Source organism: Camponotus vicinus, unplaced genomic scaffold, assembly GCF_025532165.1.
Source record: "Camponotus vicinus isolate PSW18456_S1 unplaced genomic scaffold, iyCamVici1.0 SCAF_5, whole genome shotgun sequence".
Taxonomy (NCBI): Eukaryota; Metazoa; Arthropoda; class Insecta; order Hymenoptera; family Formicidae; genus Camponotus; species Camponotus vicinus.
In genome coordinates, this window is record NW_028141977.1 from 7,474,188 (window position 1) to 7,487,500 (window position 13,313).

Genomic DNA, 13,313 nt, shown 5'->3' on the forward strand with positions numbered 1-13,313 from the left:
CTTCCGATGAGAACAGACGCTGCGGAATTCGATAGAGAATTTAATCCAGTCTCGACCGGAATTGAGGGAGAAAAAGATTGAGAGAGAGAAGGGCAGAGAGAAGAGAGAGAGAGAGAGAGAGAGATCGGCGAGAGAACTGCGCAAGCGTTCATAATTTCTTTTGGCGGATCATTTTTTAAGCTCCTTTGAGACAACTGGTTAGAGAGGAAAGGGCAACGAACGCAATCGGTCGCTTGCTCTCCCCGGAGGAAATGCCGAAGTCGAAGTTGCCGGAAGGATAGTATTATTTAAATTGGATTCCACGATTCCACGCGACTTCGATCTACCGTCCGCGTTCGAACTTTGCCACTTTTTCGTTCCCACGAGTTTATGCGCCGCTTATTAAAATCCCTCATGGTTAGGGTGGAGCAGATTTCAAGGAGACATTTAAGGAGATGCAGCCACCAGCGCATTAAAGTTCGCTCTTTATCCGGAACTTTGCATCTCAAACATAAGAATTTAGAAGATGTCTAAAAGACGTCATAATCTTTTCGTGAGATCCTTGAGATGTCTTTCATACATTTTCGTGTTGATTTAGATTAGGCGCAAAAGAAAGTTTAATCTCTTTAAATTTGCGAAATCCTTATTTATATAAAGATTATCCTTATTTATTGTAAAGATCATCCTTATTAAGATAATTCTCATTTATTATACTTTACTTATTTGATACATATAAAGCGTTAATTTAATGAAACTTTAAACTGTTATAAAATTGAAAATAATTTCAAACAATTTCTAAAGTTTACATAAACTTAAAATAAAGCGAATTAAAATACAAAATACAAATTAAAATACAAAAGCAATAAGAATATTTGCTATACAATTATCACTTACTTTAATCAAATGAAATCGAGATTTTCATTTTCCAGATCGTAATAATTGAGATATGTTAAAAAAATTTGTATACGAATGAGAAGTAGAAGTATTAAAACATTGTAGGGTGCATGTTAAACTATAAAATGAATGCCATATGGCATTAATAATTCCAGCATAGTCTTTATTCATGCCTTCGGCGTGATTAAATCCGCACCGCGATTAATTAAATAGAATAGATTTTGCCAGATTGATTGCACATCTGGCGCATATATTCATGCAACGCTTTTTTCGTATATTTTGCTGCGTTTATGTGTCAGGCGAAGTGGAAATTATGAAATACCGCGCCCTTCAAGCGTCAATTCAATATTTTCCGGTTATTACTAAGTAATATTTTATTATCGATTTTTCAGTATTTCTGTCTGAATGATTCTTGCACACTCGATTGGACTCGCCGAATTAAATGTCAGCAGGCATTACTTCTACGCAATTCAACTATAATTAAATTAAATTTATATAGAAATTATATCGCATGTTACACAAGGTGTTTTAAATAATTGTTTCCTTTTTTCAATGCAAAAGATGCAAATATTTTTCAAATGCCAAATGATGTGATCAAATAATAGTCACATCATCGTTTATTTTCTTATATGTTGTAAACTTTTTAAAATAAAAATATAGTTTTATTTAGAAGTTTTATTTAGAAGTAATTAATAGAGAGAGAAATCTAAAATGTGTAGGAATAGATTTGATATAAGAAGATAATTTGAGCAAATGTTTATAATAGATTGTACAAAAATGAACTATAACACTGAAGAGAAGCAATTAAGAGTCAAATTATAAATATAAAAAATTAATAAATATTTAACGTGGTTTTAATTAAATTAAAATCAGTATTTATAAGAGATGAATATTCATTCGCATTATTAATGCGAGCTACGTTTTATCGATTTATCTTGTGATAGATGTGAATTTACATATTAAATATATAATAAAGAAATAAATTTTATAATTATACGGTTTAGCAAGATTGTTTGCGTTATCTCGTCTCAGACATTTGTTTAATTGAAAAAAAATAGTAAAACAAAGAAATTAACTTTGTAACATGAAAAAGGCCTAATTTTACAAAAAATCTTCAAAGCAAAGGAGTAAGTATTAATCGTGCGAATCGTGTAAAATATCAAATAATTCTAAAAAGAAATAAAATATATATAAAAGATTTGTTGAGAAAGGACGAATCTCCTCATAAAATATTTTTTTGCAAAAACAAAAAATCACATTTAATAAATAATACAATAAATCATTTAATATACACGCATAAATATCATTACATTTTTTATGATATAATAAATGAAATCAGATAAATACCTATTCAATGTTAATATTAATCATATCAATGATCGATGGGTACATGATGTATCCTCTTCGTTATTGATTTTATATTTTAGAAACATTCTAGCTATGTCAATTATGTAACATATAAAGTATGTAATATATAACTATGTAATATATAAAGTACAAAATCTAGTAAATGCGATTTCATTCTTTAAATTACATTATCAATTTGTCAAGAATATTTTGCAAAATTTTTCTCAATCTTAAAAATTATATACTATGAAGAATTGAAAAAAGGAATTAATATTTGCAAAAAATTTTTAAATAGTTTGATGATTAAGCATCAGTTTAGTAAAATTAATGTAAGATTAGCAAAGAAATACGTGCGTTACCTTCCATTTATAAATATTCCAAATACTTAATTTACTAAATACTTAATTTACTAAAATTTTTATTAAAATTAGTGCTTTTTATAGTAATAAATTCTTATGATATACATCATGTCAAAATTAAAATTATTTAAAAGTCTCGATTCCAATAAAATTATAATGCTTATAGCTTATTAAATGTTATTAAATGCTACGTTTTTATTAAGATATACATACTATAATCTACTATAATTTGTGCTTTTTATAATATAACAAATTATAGTAGATTATAGTATGTCATATATATATTTTGATAAAAACGTTCGATACAAAAACACAAGATCTTCAAATAGAATTTAGGCAAATTCGGTACCATTCGTACATTTGCGAATAGAAATATTCCAATCGCTGAAACCAATAGCGCTCAACGAGGCGGAAGTTGTCATTTTTGCACCACGCTCTGATGATTGCTTCTCCTGATCGTCTCTCGTTCGCGACATCTTCGTTCTATTTGAAATTAACCGTTCAAACACGATTCGTATTAAAATGCAGCGCGACGCGAAGCAATCGTTCCACAAGTACTTCTCCGATCGTGTCCGCTATATCTCGATTAAATTTCGTTCCCATTCAAACGCTCGCGAAGTGGAATTCTCCTTTTCCTCTTGATATTCTACCTTCTCTTCAATTTACCGATAAAAGATTATATCTAGAAATTATTTACAGAATAACGGACTCTAATAATCAGAGCTAACATAACGAATCTTGCTAAAAACTACCATGTTATAAAATTATACAAACTTACTTTCTGTTTATACACTTACGTTTTGTCATAAAATTTTCTAAAATAGAATGATTATCTTATTGTTCTATCTTATTGTATCTACTTTTAAATATGAAAAAAATAAAAATAAAATATTAAACTATTTAATATAAATTATCATAATTAATATAAATTATAAATATTTACATTATCTTTAACAGCTTTAAAAGCTTCCAAAAGTAAAAATAAAATGTACAATAAATATTATACATTAGACGTATCAAATCAAGATTTAAAAAAATAATACGATTGAATAATAATATAATTAAGATTAAATATTTTGGAATTTAATTCAATATCGATAGGATATTTACAATAATTTGAGATTAATCCGTTTTTGTCGCCAATATCCTCATGTTTATTCGTGATAACTTCCTTCCGTTTGCTGATTTTCCAACCTCCTGATTTCTTTGTCTACGCGATAAATAAGCTCAGGGAAAATATATGATGGTCTACTTTATTCACCTTTGTTTGCATGTTCCTTAATAAGAGCTATTTCGCGCGTCGCAGGACTTCGTGCCCGCAGTCATAGCTTATTTAGCCAACTGTAAAAACAGATCACATTCCCGCGCTAAAACCGACTCGCGTAAAACCTGATTCGGAGAACGACAGAATGTTGAAAAATTTTCTTTTGAGACTTAAAACAACTAACAAGCATTAAAAAACAAACCCTCTTTTTATCATTTTTAGCTTTAGCTTTTAGACAAAAATAATGTATTCAGATATACAAGCTTAAGGATCTTTTTTAAACTTATAATTTGCGACAAAATTCAAGATTGAAATTTATAATTTTTATATGTCATAATCTTAATATATCTGTACATTATATATATATATATATATATATATATATATATACATATATACATATATATATATATTTTGTATATGTATATACATATGTCTTTTACTTCTTAAAGTATTTTTACTTTACACAGTTATTACACGACACAAATTATTTTTGTCAATTATAAAAAAATGAAATAAATAAATAATATATTTATTGTAACTAGAGCCATTATAAAACTACATATTTATATTTTATAAAAATTTTTCAAATTTATCCACAAATACTTAATATTCTATTCTTAACAATGTAACCAACGTTAAATACATTATATGCATAATAATCGTTTGGAATATTTTGTTCTCCCACGAAACTTTGAATATATTCTTTGCTTTTCTGGTAATTCTTTGTTTAATTTTGAGATATGATGGATTAAAGCTCCAATCTTCGTATTGAAACGCGTATTTACTGTGCACTCTGTTCTTTTTGGACATTTAGCTTGTATGCAATACTAACGAGACTATCAAAAGCTCAAAAGTGTTAATATTATCCTAAAATACTACTCAAATTATGAATAAATATTTAACTTATATATTTCAAGAAATTCACTGTCATTTAATACGATATATCTGGGCAATCTATGATTCGTGGAGAGCAAGTGCTCGTCGGAAATATTCAGTCGAAAATATTCTTTGAAGAAATTTCTCAATAATTGACTCTCCTTTGACAGTAGCATGTTTCATTTTGTGATAATAGATTAAAACGTCGTGTCTATTACATTGGCTTTGCTCAAACTGTTCTTCAACGTTGAGCTCGTTATGCGAGATGACTCGCGCGTAAGAGGGTTTAAGAGGAAAAGCGGAACACGTCAATGATTTTCAGTATATTTTAGCAAAAGGGCAGAAAGGGACTGCGCAAAGGGAGTCGCGCGAGAAAGTAATTTCATCCCCATATACGGAAGCAGAACAGCGAACGATATGCGCCGAGATCGCTCTCTAGTACAAAATGAAACGACGCTGCACCGGGCATTCGAATTTTCAAAACTTTATTCCGTTGTTCGCCGACTTCATTACAGTTGCAACAAGGCCAGATTGCGCAACATGCGACCACATTTTTTTTCCGTTGTTTAATTTATTTTATTAATTCTTTGTTTTGTGTCGTCCTGGCAATACTGCGTGTCCAATTTATGTGTATGTGTGTGTATTTTCCCAAAAAGGGAAATATACAATACGTATTTGAAACACTCTCTCCCTTCCGTAGAAATTCTTCTTAAATAAATAAATAATCGTCATCCATATATATCTGTCAAGCAGTGTGAAATTTGCAAAAATATTTCATGAGATTAGATGAAAGAGTAGAATAATTTAAATATGTATGTGTGCACATGTATTTTTTTTAATATTATGATATTCTCAACCACACATATGTTTTTATTATTTAATATTGCATATTACCAAGCTATAAAAGGAGATTGCATTTAAGCGCACTTTCCTTAGGAAAAAGTCTCAAGTCACTTCTTTATTTTAGAGGCAAGAAACTTGCATTGTTTTTAGGTCGACTTGGTGGCACTAAAATCAACATAAAAATAAAGATTCATCGTAAAACGAAATGCGGACAATGTTCCATCGAATTAAATACGATTGCGTATGCGATTTTCTTTAATCTATAAAAACAATATCTTTTAAATTTTTACGATTCTTTCTCGAAATTTACTTTTATTAGAAATTTCATTTATTACATATTTCATTGCTATAACTTCGTCAGCAAATATCGTTGATGAAATCCATTATCATGATTATTCAGCGAAGAAGAGAAGGACGAAGAAGAACAGGTCGAAGAAATATCAATGGCATGGGATCGCAAATTATGATCATGACGATGAATATAAGAAAGAGGGCGGATTTGAATTTGAGTAGCAAAGAGAAGGTGTATAACGATGTCGCTCTATCCGGGTTTGTTCTGCCCTACTTCGTTCTCAGGGGGCGGCTTTCGTTCATCCCTACTATGGATCCTTCTATGGATCGGATCAGATTACCAGCCGCGCCGAGACGCTTTACCCGGAGAAATGCGGGTTTCCATTGCACTGAATCGGCGACGTAAGGGGATTGGGGGTAACGACGAGCGTTGCAATACTGGCTTCGTACGCTCTTACGTTTTGCCCTCTTTCCCTACCGTATTCACCTCACCTTCCTCGATCGTTCTTTTCTTGGCTTAACACACGGTTTGGCCAGTCTTCTTCATTTCACTCCGGACCAGGAGCGCGACTTCGTCCCGGAATAGGATTCTCCCGTGAGAGAGCCGTGAAAAGGGATGCAAGAAAACGATCCTTCAATTTATTCTCTTTTCAAGCAAAGACTTTCCAGTTTACTCGCGCGAAACGCTTTACACATGTGCAACCTGAATGCGAATTCTCGGATTAATTAAGCTTGTAAAAGCTTGAGCCTTTTTTTTACTGTGCGACGTAGATGAAGCGATGAATGTTTCAAGTTTGTATTCCAACAACAGCTAATGCTGAAGTAAAAGGCTTTACGCGCGTAACCCTTGTTCTCTGCGGTGTTATTAAGGAGAAAAATCTTCTTAAAAATAAGTGTGAATTATTGCGGTAAACGTTGTATAAAGCTGTGTATGTTAAGCTTATCACGTAAATTTATATAAACCCGACCATAAATCAAATATTCTGTTTTTTTTATAGAACAACGAATTATTATTCGTTATCGAATATCAAATAAGTTTATTTTTTTATTAAGGAAATTTAATATCAAAGTTTATTATTTTATAAATATTTATAAAATATAAACTCAAATTTTGATTATGAAAATCAAGCTTATAATTTAAAAATCAAATAATTTGATGAATTTTTTTACCAAAAATTATAATAAAAAGAAATTAAAATTTCATCTCTATATATCCATTCATTGATCCTTGTTTCTAATGATGCAACAATAGATAGATTTCAAAAGGTTTTTCTAAATTGTCAATAAATGCAACAATCATTATCAAAGCAAAGCGATCCCTATTTCAATATTTATTATTAAAAATAATGAATAGATATCAGAGCGATTTTCTCGTGAGATTCAAAATGCAGATTGACTAGGATTAGCTCACCTGTAACGACGACATTGATTTTCTTAACCAGTGGAGGATGCGTGGCAACTTGGCACTGATACAATCCCGAATCGCGCGGGGTCGCATACAATATTTGCAATCTCCAATTGCTGGGATATCTGCGAGATCAAATAAGAGAAAAATGGTTAGACTTACGATGCAACGTTAAAATAGAAATTGTAACGAAAAATGCATTTTCTGGCGCCACTGATGCATTTGCAATTTACAACGAAATAACTGGGATGTAGATAAAGGAAAATTGATATTACATATTATTTTCTAGTAAAGGTTTCTCATAATGCCTTGCTTCATCGGATCTAAATTAGTATCATAAAGCAGAACTGCGTTACAATTTCTGATTTTTACAGCGCATAAAACGGCTGATTTGATCAAAAAGGCGAAGAAAAATGGAAGCAAAATTTCTCTATCCTTACGAACGCCGCAATTGTTCTGACAATGATGAAAAATGACCGCAATCGTAATTCGATGCTGATGACGGGATTACGCGATTCACTGCCCGGACTGCAGCAAATGATAACGAATTATGATAATATCGTCGACAATTTCGTTGCTGAATTTCACTCATCATTGCAATCGGGCGCTGTTATTCAGCGGTGAATTCCTACTTCAGAGATGATAAAAATTCGCGACGAGATAATCGACTTCACCTATTTCTTAATAAAGCCGACGTAGATAGATAGGGAGAATTTATTACGACTTACCGAAAATTAAGACTGATTCTTTGGTCGTTGCTATATGGCGTTCTGCCCACCGTCAACAGACGAAATGAATCCTTACTATGCTGCAACCATGTCACCTGCAAACAAAGAGCAAATTTATTATTTTCATTTTTAGTGATTTTTTTTCGTTAAATAAAGTAAATTTCTTATTGCCATTATTTTATTACTTTCTTCACAATTAAATAATTACAGACAGTATATTTTTTATATAAATCTTCTCTTTTACATCATAAATCATTGAAAAATATATCTATATCCTTGAAATATTGTCTCTTGCTGGAAAATATAACAGGACCGTCTCAAGAGACCGAGAGATCGCATTGGAAATTAATAAATCCATTTGCTTTAAGATTTTAAATAAAGAATCAAGTAATTTCCGTTCCAAGCGTATGTCCGTTCATCAGAAATGAACGCACAATTTCCGCAAAGCTCCAACTAGATGAGTATTGATTTAAGAGTCGTTCACACAATATGACAATTAAATAGAAAAGTTAAGTGTGATATCAAACTTGTATAATCTAAATAATTAGCTTCTTATATGAAAAAAAAAAAAACAAATGTGAAGCTCTAACTTTGTTGAGAGATAGAATTGATCTTAAAAAAATATTTGTATAATGAAAAAGTTTTTTATTAATTTTTTTCTTCATACACATTTTTATGTGTGAAATTTTTTATTAAATTTTAATTAGTTTTTAGATTAAAAATTTAAAAGCAATATTATTAATTTGTAGATAGAAATAAAATAAAGTAAATAGTAGATAGTAATAAAATAAAGTTTTTAAAAATTATGCATTATAATAGATTATGTAATTACAACGATAGCAAAATTAGAAATTAAATAATGTAAATACACTTTTATATTATTCAATATTTTTTCGCAGTCCTCTTTCTGTATGACTCTTTTCTCCGAAGATTCGATTCTATATCACATATGCCAACCAGTACAATAATTGGCTATCTAGGGACGAGTTATCATGATTTGTCATCGAGAATAAAACAGACAATCTCGTGAAAATTTAATGTGTTCGCGATAGAAGCATTAACCGTTCAAAAGATTTCATGGACGCGCCCAATTATGTTATAACTTTTTACCAAAGCAACCGGGGAAAATAATTTCTGGACAAGTTCGGCGTCCCCTTACGCTGCGTGCCGTTCGAATTAAATTTGTCGTTCGCCAGAAAAGTTATCTCACTGAAAGTCGTCGCGTTCGAGTAGAGCCGTTTCAGTAGTCTTTAATATAATGAAATTAACAAAAGTTCAACTTTTGTTTAAGAGAAAAAAACGTGATGTGAAAAAGGAAACGTGCAAACAAATTTTTTAAACCGATTAGTCTGTATAAATATTTTAGTAAATTTTAATAAATTGTGTATGTCAAAATTGAATAAACAATTTGAATTTTGTTATATTTTTTTAATTAAATTATATTCTAATGTAAATCACTAAAGAGTTTTATTTCTGTTTTAGGCATTTTTTGCTATAAATAGCGCGAATTCTGTAGCGAATTTTGTAGGCATTTCCCCTTTCTTTATAAGATCAAATTTCAAAATCAAGAGATCAAAATTTAAAATTTGCAATGTTTTTAACGGAATGTTTTTCTGATTTTTATGAGAAAGCATTGCTGAATCGATCATATCGTTCAGTATAATCACACACAGATGTGTACGTTTGATACATACGCCTGATACATATAAGTACAATGGATGTTGTGTCGGCGTATGTCAGGATTATTCTTCACTTAAAAAGTGATCGCGGGTAAATATTTAAGGCGAACAAATATTTCCTCCGTTCTTTTACGCAGTCATTTTATGAAAAAGGGACGACTTGGCAAACAACATAGATGTTTTATAATTAAGTTTCCTCCGAGTTGTTTGCTATTCTCGGAGCGCGCGACGCACACAACGCATTGTACGCGCATAGACGACACACGCACACGTACATGTTGAATCAAAAGCACTCGTTTTCGTTCCTTGACGCACTCGTCCCTGCGCAATCGGTTTCGCATTACGTATTCCGCGGAATATGAATCCCACGAGAATCTCGAGCGCTGTATCTCGAGCGGTCCGAAACTTTGTGCCGTCCAACGAAGAGGAACAAATAGACGTGGAAATCACGCGGCCGAAAGAGACAGGAGATACCGAGAGATGCATGCGGCACTGATTGAAATGCGAAAACTTTCGCAACGACAAGATGGACGGGAGTATACACGCAACGGACGCTAACAAACGATGTTTGCAATTATAATCCACGCCTCTTCTCACTTCCAGTTATATCTCTCTCACATTCTCGTTCATGACTACTCGCTCATCGCGCCCTCGCCTCGATTCGCATGATTTGACAAAGAGAAACGAGCGATCTTTTTAATTCAATTAGTGGAGTTTGTATAATCGGCCACATTTTGTGCCTTAACCTTGCATAAATTTTAATCATTCTTACATTTGACAAACGGAGAAATATCTGAGAATTATATATTATGGAAATTATATATGAAGAATTTTAGATAAGAAGGAAATTATATATGAAGAATTTTAGATAAGAAGGTTCATAAAAATAACAAAAATTCTATTTTTATATATCTATGTATTTTCTTTAAAATTCTAATTTCTTCGACATATATTATGAAAAGAAAGAAATTATTATGATAATAAATTAAGAAGATATATACTCCTGGACAAAATGAACGCATAATTTCTTTTTCACTTTTTCTTTAAAAGGATATTTAAATTTTAACGAAAAATTTTAAAGAAAAAGTGAAAAAAAAATTATGTGTTAATTTTGTCCAGGAGTATATAAAGATAATTATTAAAATAATTATAAAAATATAAAAAAAATTTAAATTAACAAAAATTAATATATCATCCTTTTCTTTAATTATTCTTATAAAATACTCCGATCAAACTAATAAACAATAATAGACGCTAAAATAAAACAGTTATATTCCTTCATCAATTAGCATATTCATTATTCTTGCCGCATAACATGTTGAATTATCGCGACAGTCTGTCGTCGATGAAACGAAAATATCTGACTCGACAATTTAGTCTCTTTTCTCATTATAATTCGCCCGTTTGTCACACAATGTCGTTGATCGTAAAGTTATAACAAGATTCAAATTCCCATTTCGCTTTTATCCGACGTTTCTCTCCGTTCATTTCATAGTCTCGCTGCAGGAAAAATTAATGAGACGAATGACAAACAGTGCAACTCACCTTTTTATCGCCTAGCATGCCGATTTTGCAGTCTAGCAAAACGGTACTGCCAATTCTCGTGGTGACATTCATCTCCCGATCGCCGTCCTCGAAGTACGGACCAAATTTACCGAAGGCGCTATCGACGCTGGGCAAGACAAACTTCCTGCCCGATAGCGTTCGGTGAGTGGTCGTCTGGAATTGATGATCGCGACTGCGTTCCGTTTCGAGCGTTCTGATCGACGGTTTTATTTCGTAGAAAGCCTTCGTCGATTTGCCGGCCAGCAGTAGATTGTTCGCGGATCTAGACTGATTCTTTCTCGCTTCGCCAAGCTTTCGCGTCTCGTCCATCTGGCCGACGCTAGTCTTTCCGTGTTGTCGGCTGTCTTGATAGTCCTCGTCCTTCGGCGGTACTTGGAACGAGATCGCTCTAATATCCTCCGCGTTTCTCTGCTCGCTTTCGAATCTCGCTTCCGTAACATCTTCGTCTTTCTCCACCGGCGTCATTGTCAGCCATTCGTTCTTTGGCTTTTCTATCGTAGACTCATTCGTTCCTCGAAAATCTTCAACGCGCTCCAACGTCGCTAGCGCCTCTTCTGCTTGTTCCGAGTCCTCAATTCTCTTGGAGGCGAATATCATCTGGTCATCTACATATTTCTTCGATGTGTTCTCGAAGTGAGCTTCAATCACGGTAACGAGCGAGAGCGAGCTCTTCGTCGAGGTCGAATACTCAACCGCGAAGGCGGAAATGACTTCCTCGAGAGCCGCTGTATCATTACTACGAGGCCAACCAACGGTGCGATTCGTCGCGATTCTTTCGCCGAAGCGTTGATCTTCCTCGTCGAGATGATTGATGCCATGCTCGATGGCGCCGCTCTCCGTTTCTGCGTTAGAAAGCAAATAGCCATGTTACAATACGTTAAATCGGAACCGATATATATGTGGTAGGCGGAAAATCTAAAGGGTGAACACAAGTTTGTCGACCGTGTTAAGGGTGAATCGACATGCCGACGAGGCGGAGCGCTCGCTTCACCGGGATTTATGGCTTGGAACGAGGTAGGATGATCTCCCATCGGGTGAGGATTTAAATGAGGACGTAAGAAGTGCAGCCGAGAGTTTTATGGGGTGTTCAAGAGCTCTCGAGGGAGAGTCGATAAATGGCCAATCAAAATCTCAGATCTAAGAATGTTATAAAGTAAGACAGTACATATATTCGAATCACGTTTACTTTAAAAAATGATATAAATGCAAACTAAAAAAGTCTACTAAAATTGACATACTGTATCCAGCATTATTTAATATTTATATCAATATGTGTAAAGAAAAGCATATTTGTACATAGGGGAGACCGGGGACAAAAGTAATAGCGTCATGAAAGTAACAAGCCTCCTACTAAACTACACAATATGTTAAATAATTTGTACTATATAATCAAACGCGTACGCTCCGATTCTCTTCCTTTTCAGCTAATTGTTGTAGAACGATCGCGCCGATTGTACATGCAGGAGTGAAATTAGTGTATTTGCATTATTCACCTAAGTATTTCTTATTTTAGTTTTTTTGTATCTATGCCTAATTAAAGTGTATATATTGACGTAATTATTTGTCGGTGTATTCTTCTAAAATGTATTCATAAGTTTTTATAGTTGATTTGGCTAAGTCTTGCATCATATTTAGGTTATAATGCTTTTATTCTAATAAATGTGTTTGAGGACGAAAGTAACACGACACTCTGTGGACAAAAGTAACATGTTTCAATGCTTAAAGTATAAGGGCTGGTCCCATAATAACTGTACCAAAGGCGATTCTTATTACGTATGCCATAATTGTGATTCGGAATAGATACCAATCTCTTTTGTATAAGTAGTTATCATACAATTTTTACACTATTATTTAAAATTAAACTATTATTTAGACTTAAAAAAGTACAAAACTGGTGTGATATTAAGTATAATTATTTTATGATATTACTTATAATTATTTTGCTTAACGAAGATTATTTCTTTTAAGTTTTTTAAAGATGATAAAAATAAATATTTATTTTATTTTTTATTTTAATATAATATAATACAAATTTATAATAAAAGTTATCTTGCTTAATAAAAGATTATAATAAAAGTT

General features: G+C 32.3%; 1 protein-coding gene across 3 annotated transcripts in view; it reads right to left on the minus strand.

The window, feature by feature from the left end:
• LOC145971602 (uncharacterized) overlaps positions 1-13,313 on the minus strand; it is a 278,198-nt gene that overhangs the window by 44,570 nt on the left and 220,315 nt on the right. For all 3 annotated transcript variants that reach the window (XM_083099472.1, XM_083099471.1, XM_083099470.1), the window contains 3 exons: positions 11,214-12,076; positions 7,990-8,084; positions 7,268-7,386 (listed from right to left, as the gene is read on the minus strand). In XM_083099472.1, coding sequence (XP_082955598.1) covers positions 7,268-7,386; positions 7,990-8,084; positions 11,214-12,076 — 1,077 coding nt within the window. The remainder of the gene's footprint in view (positions 1-7,267; positions 7,387-7,989; positions 8,085-11,213; positions 12,077-13,313) is intronic.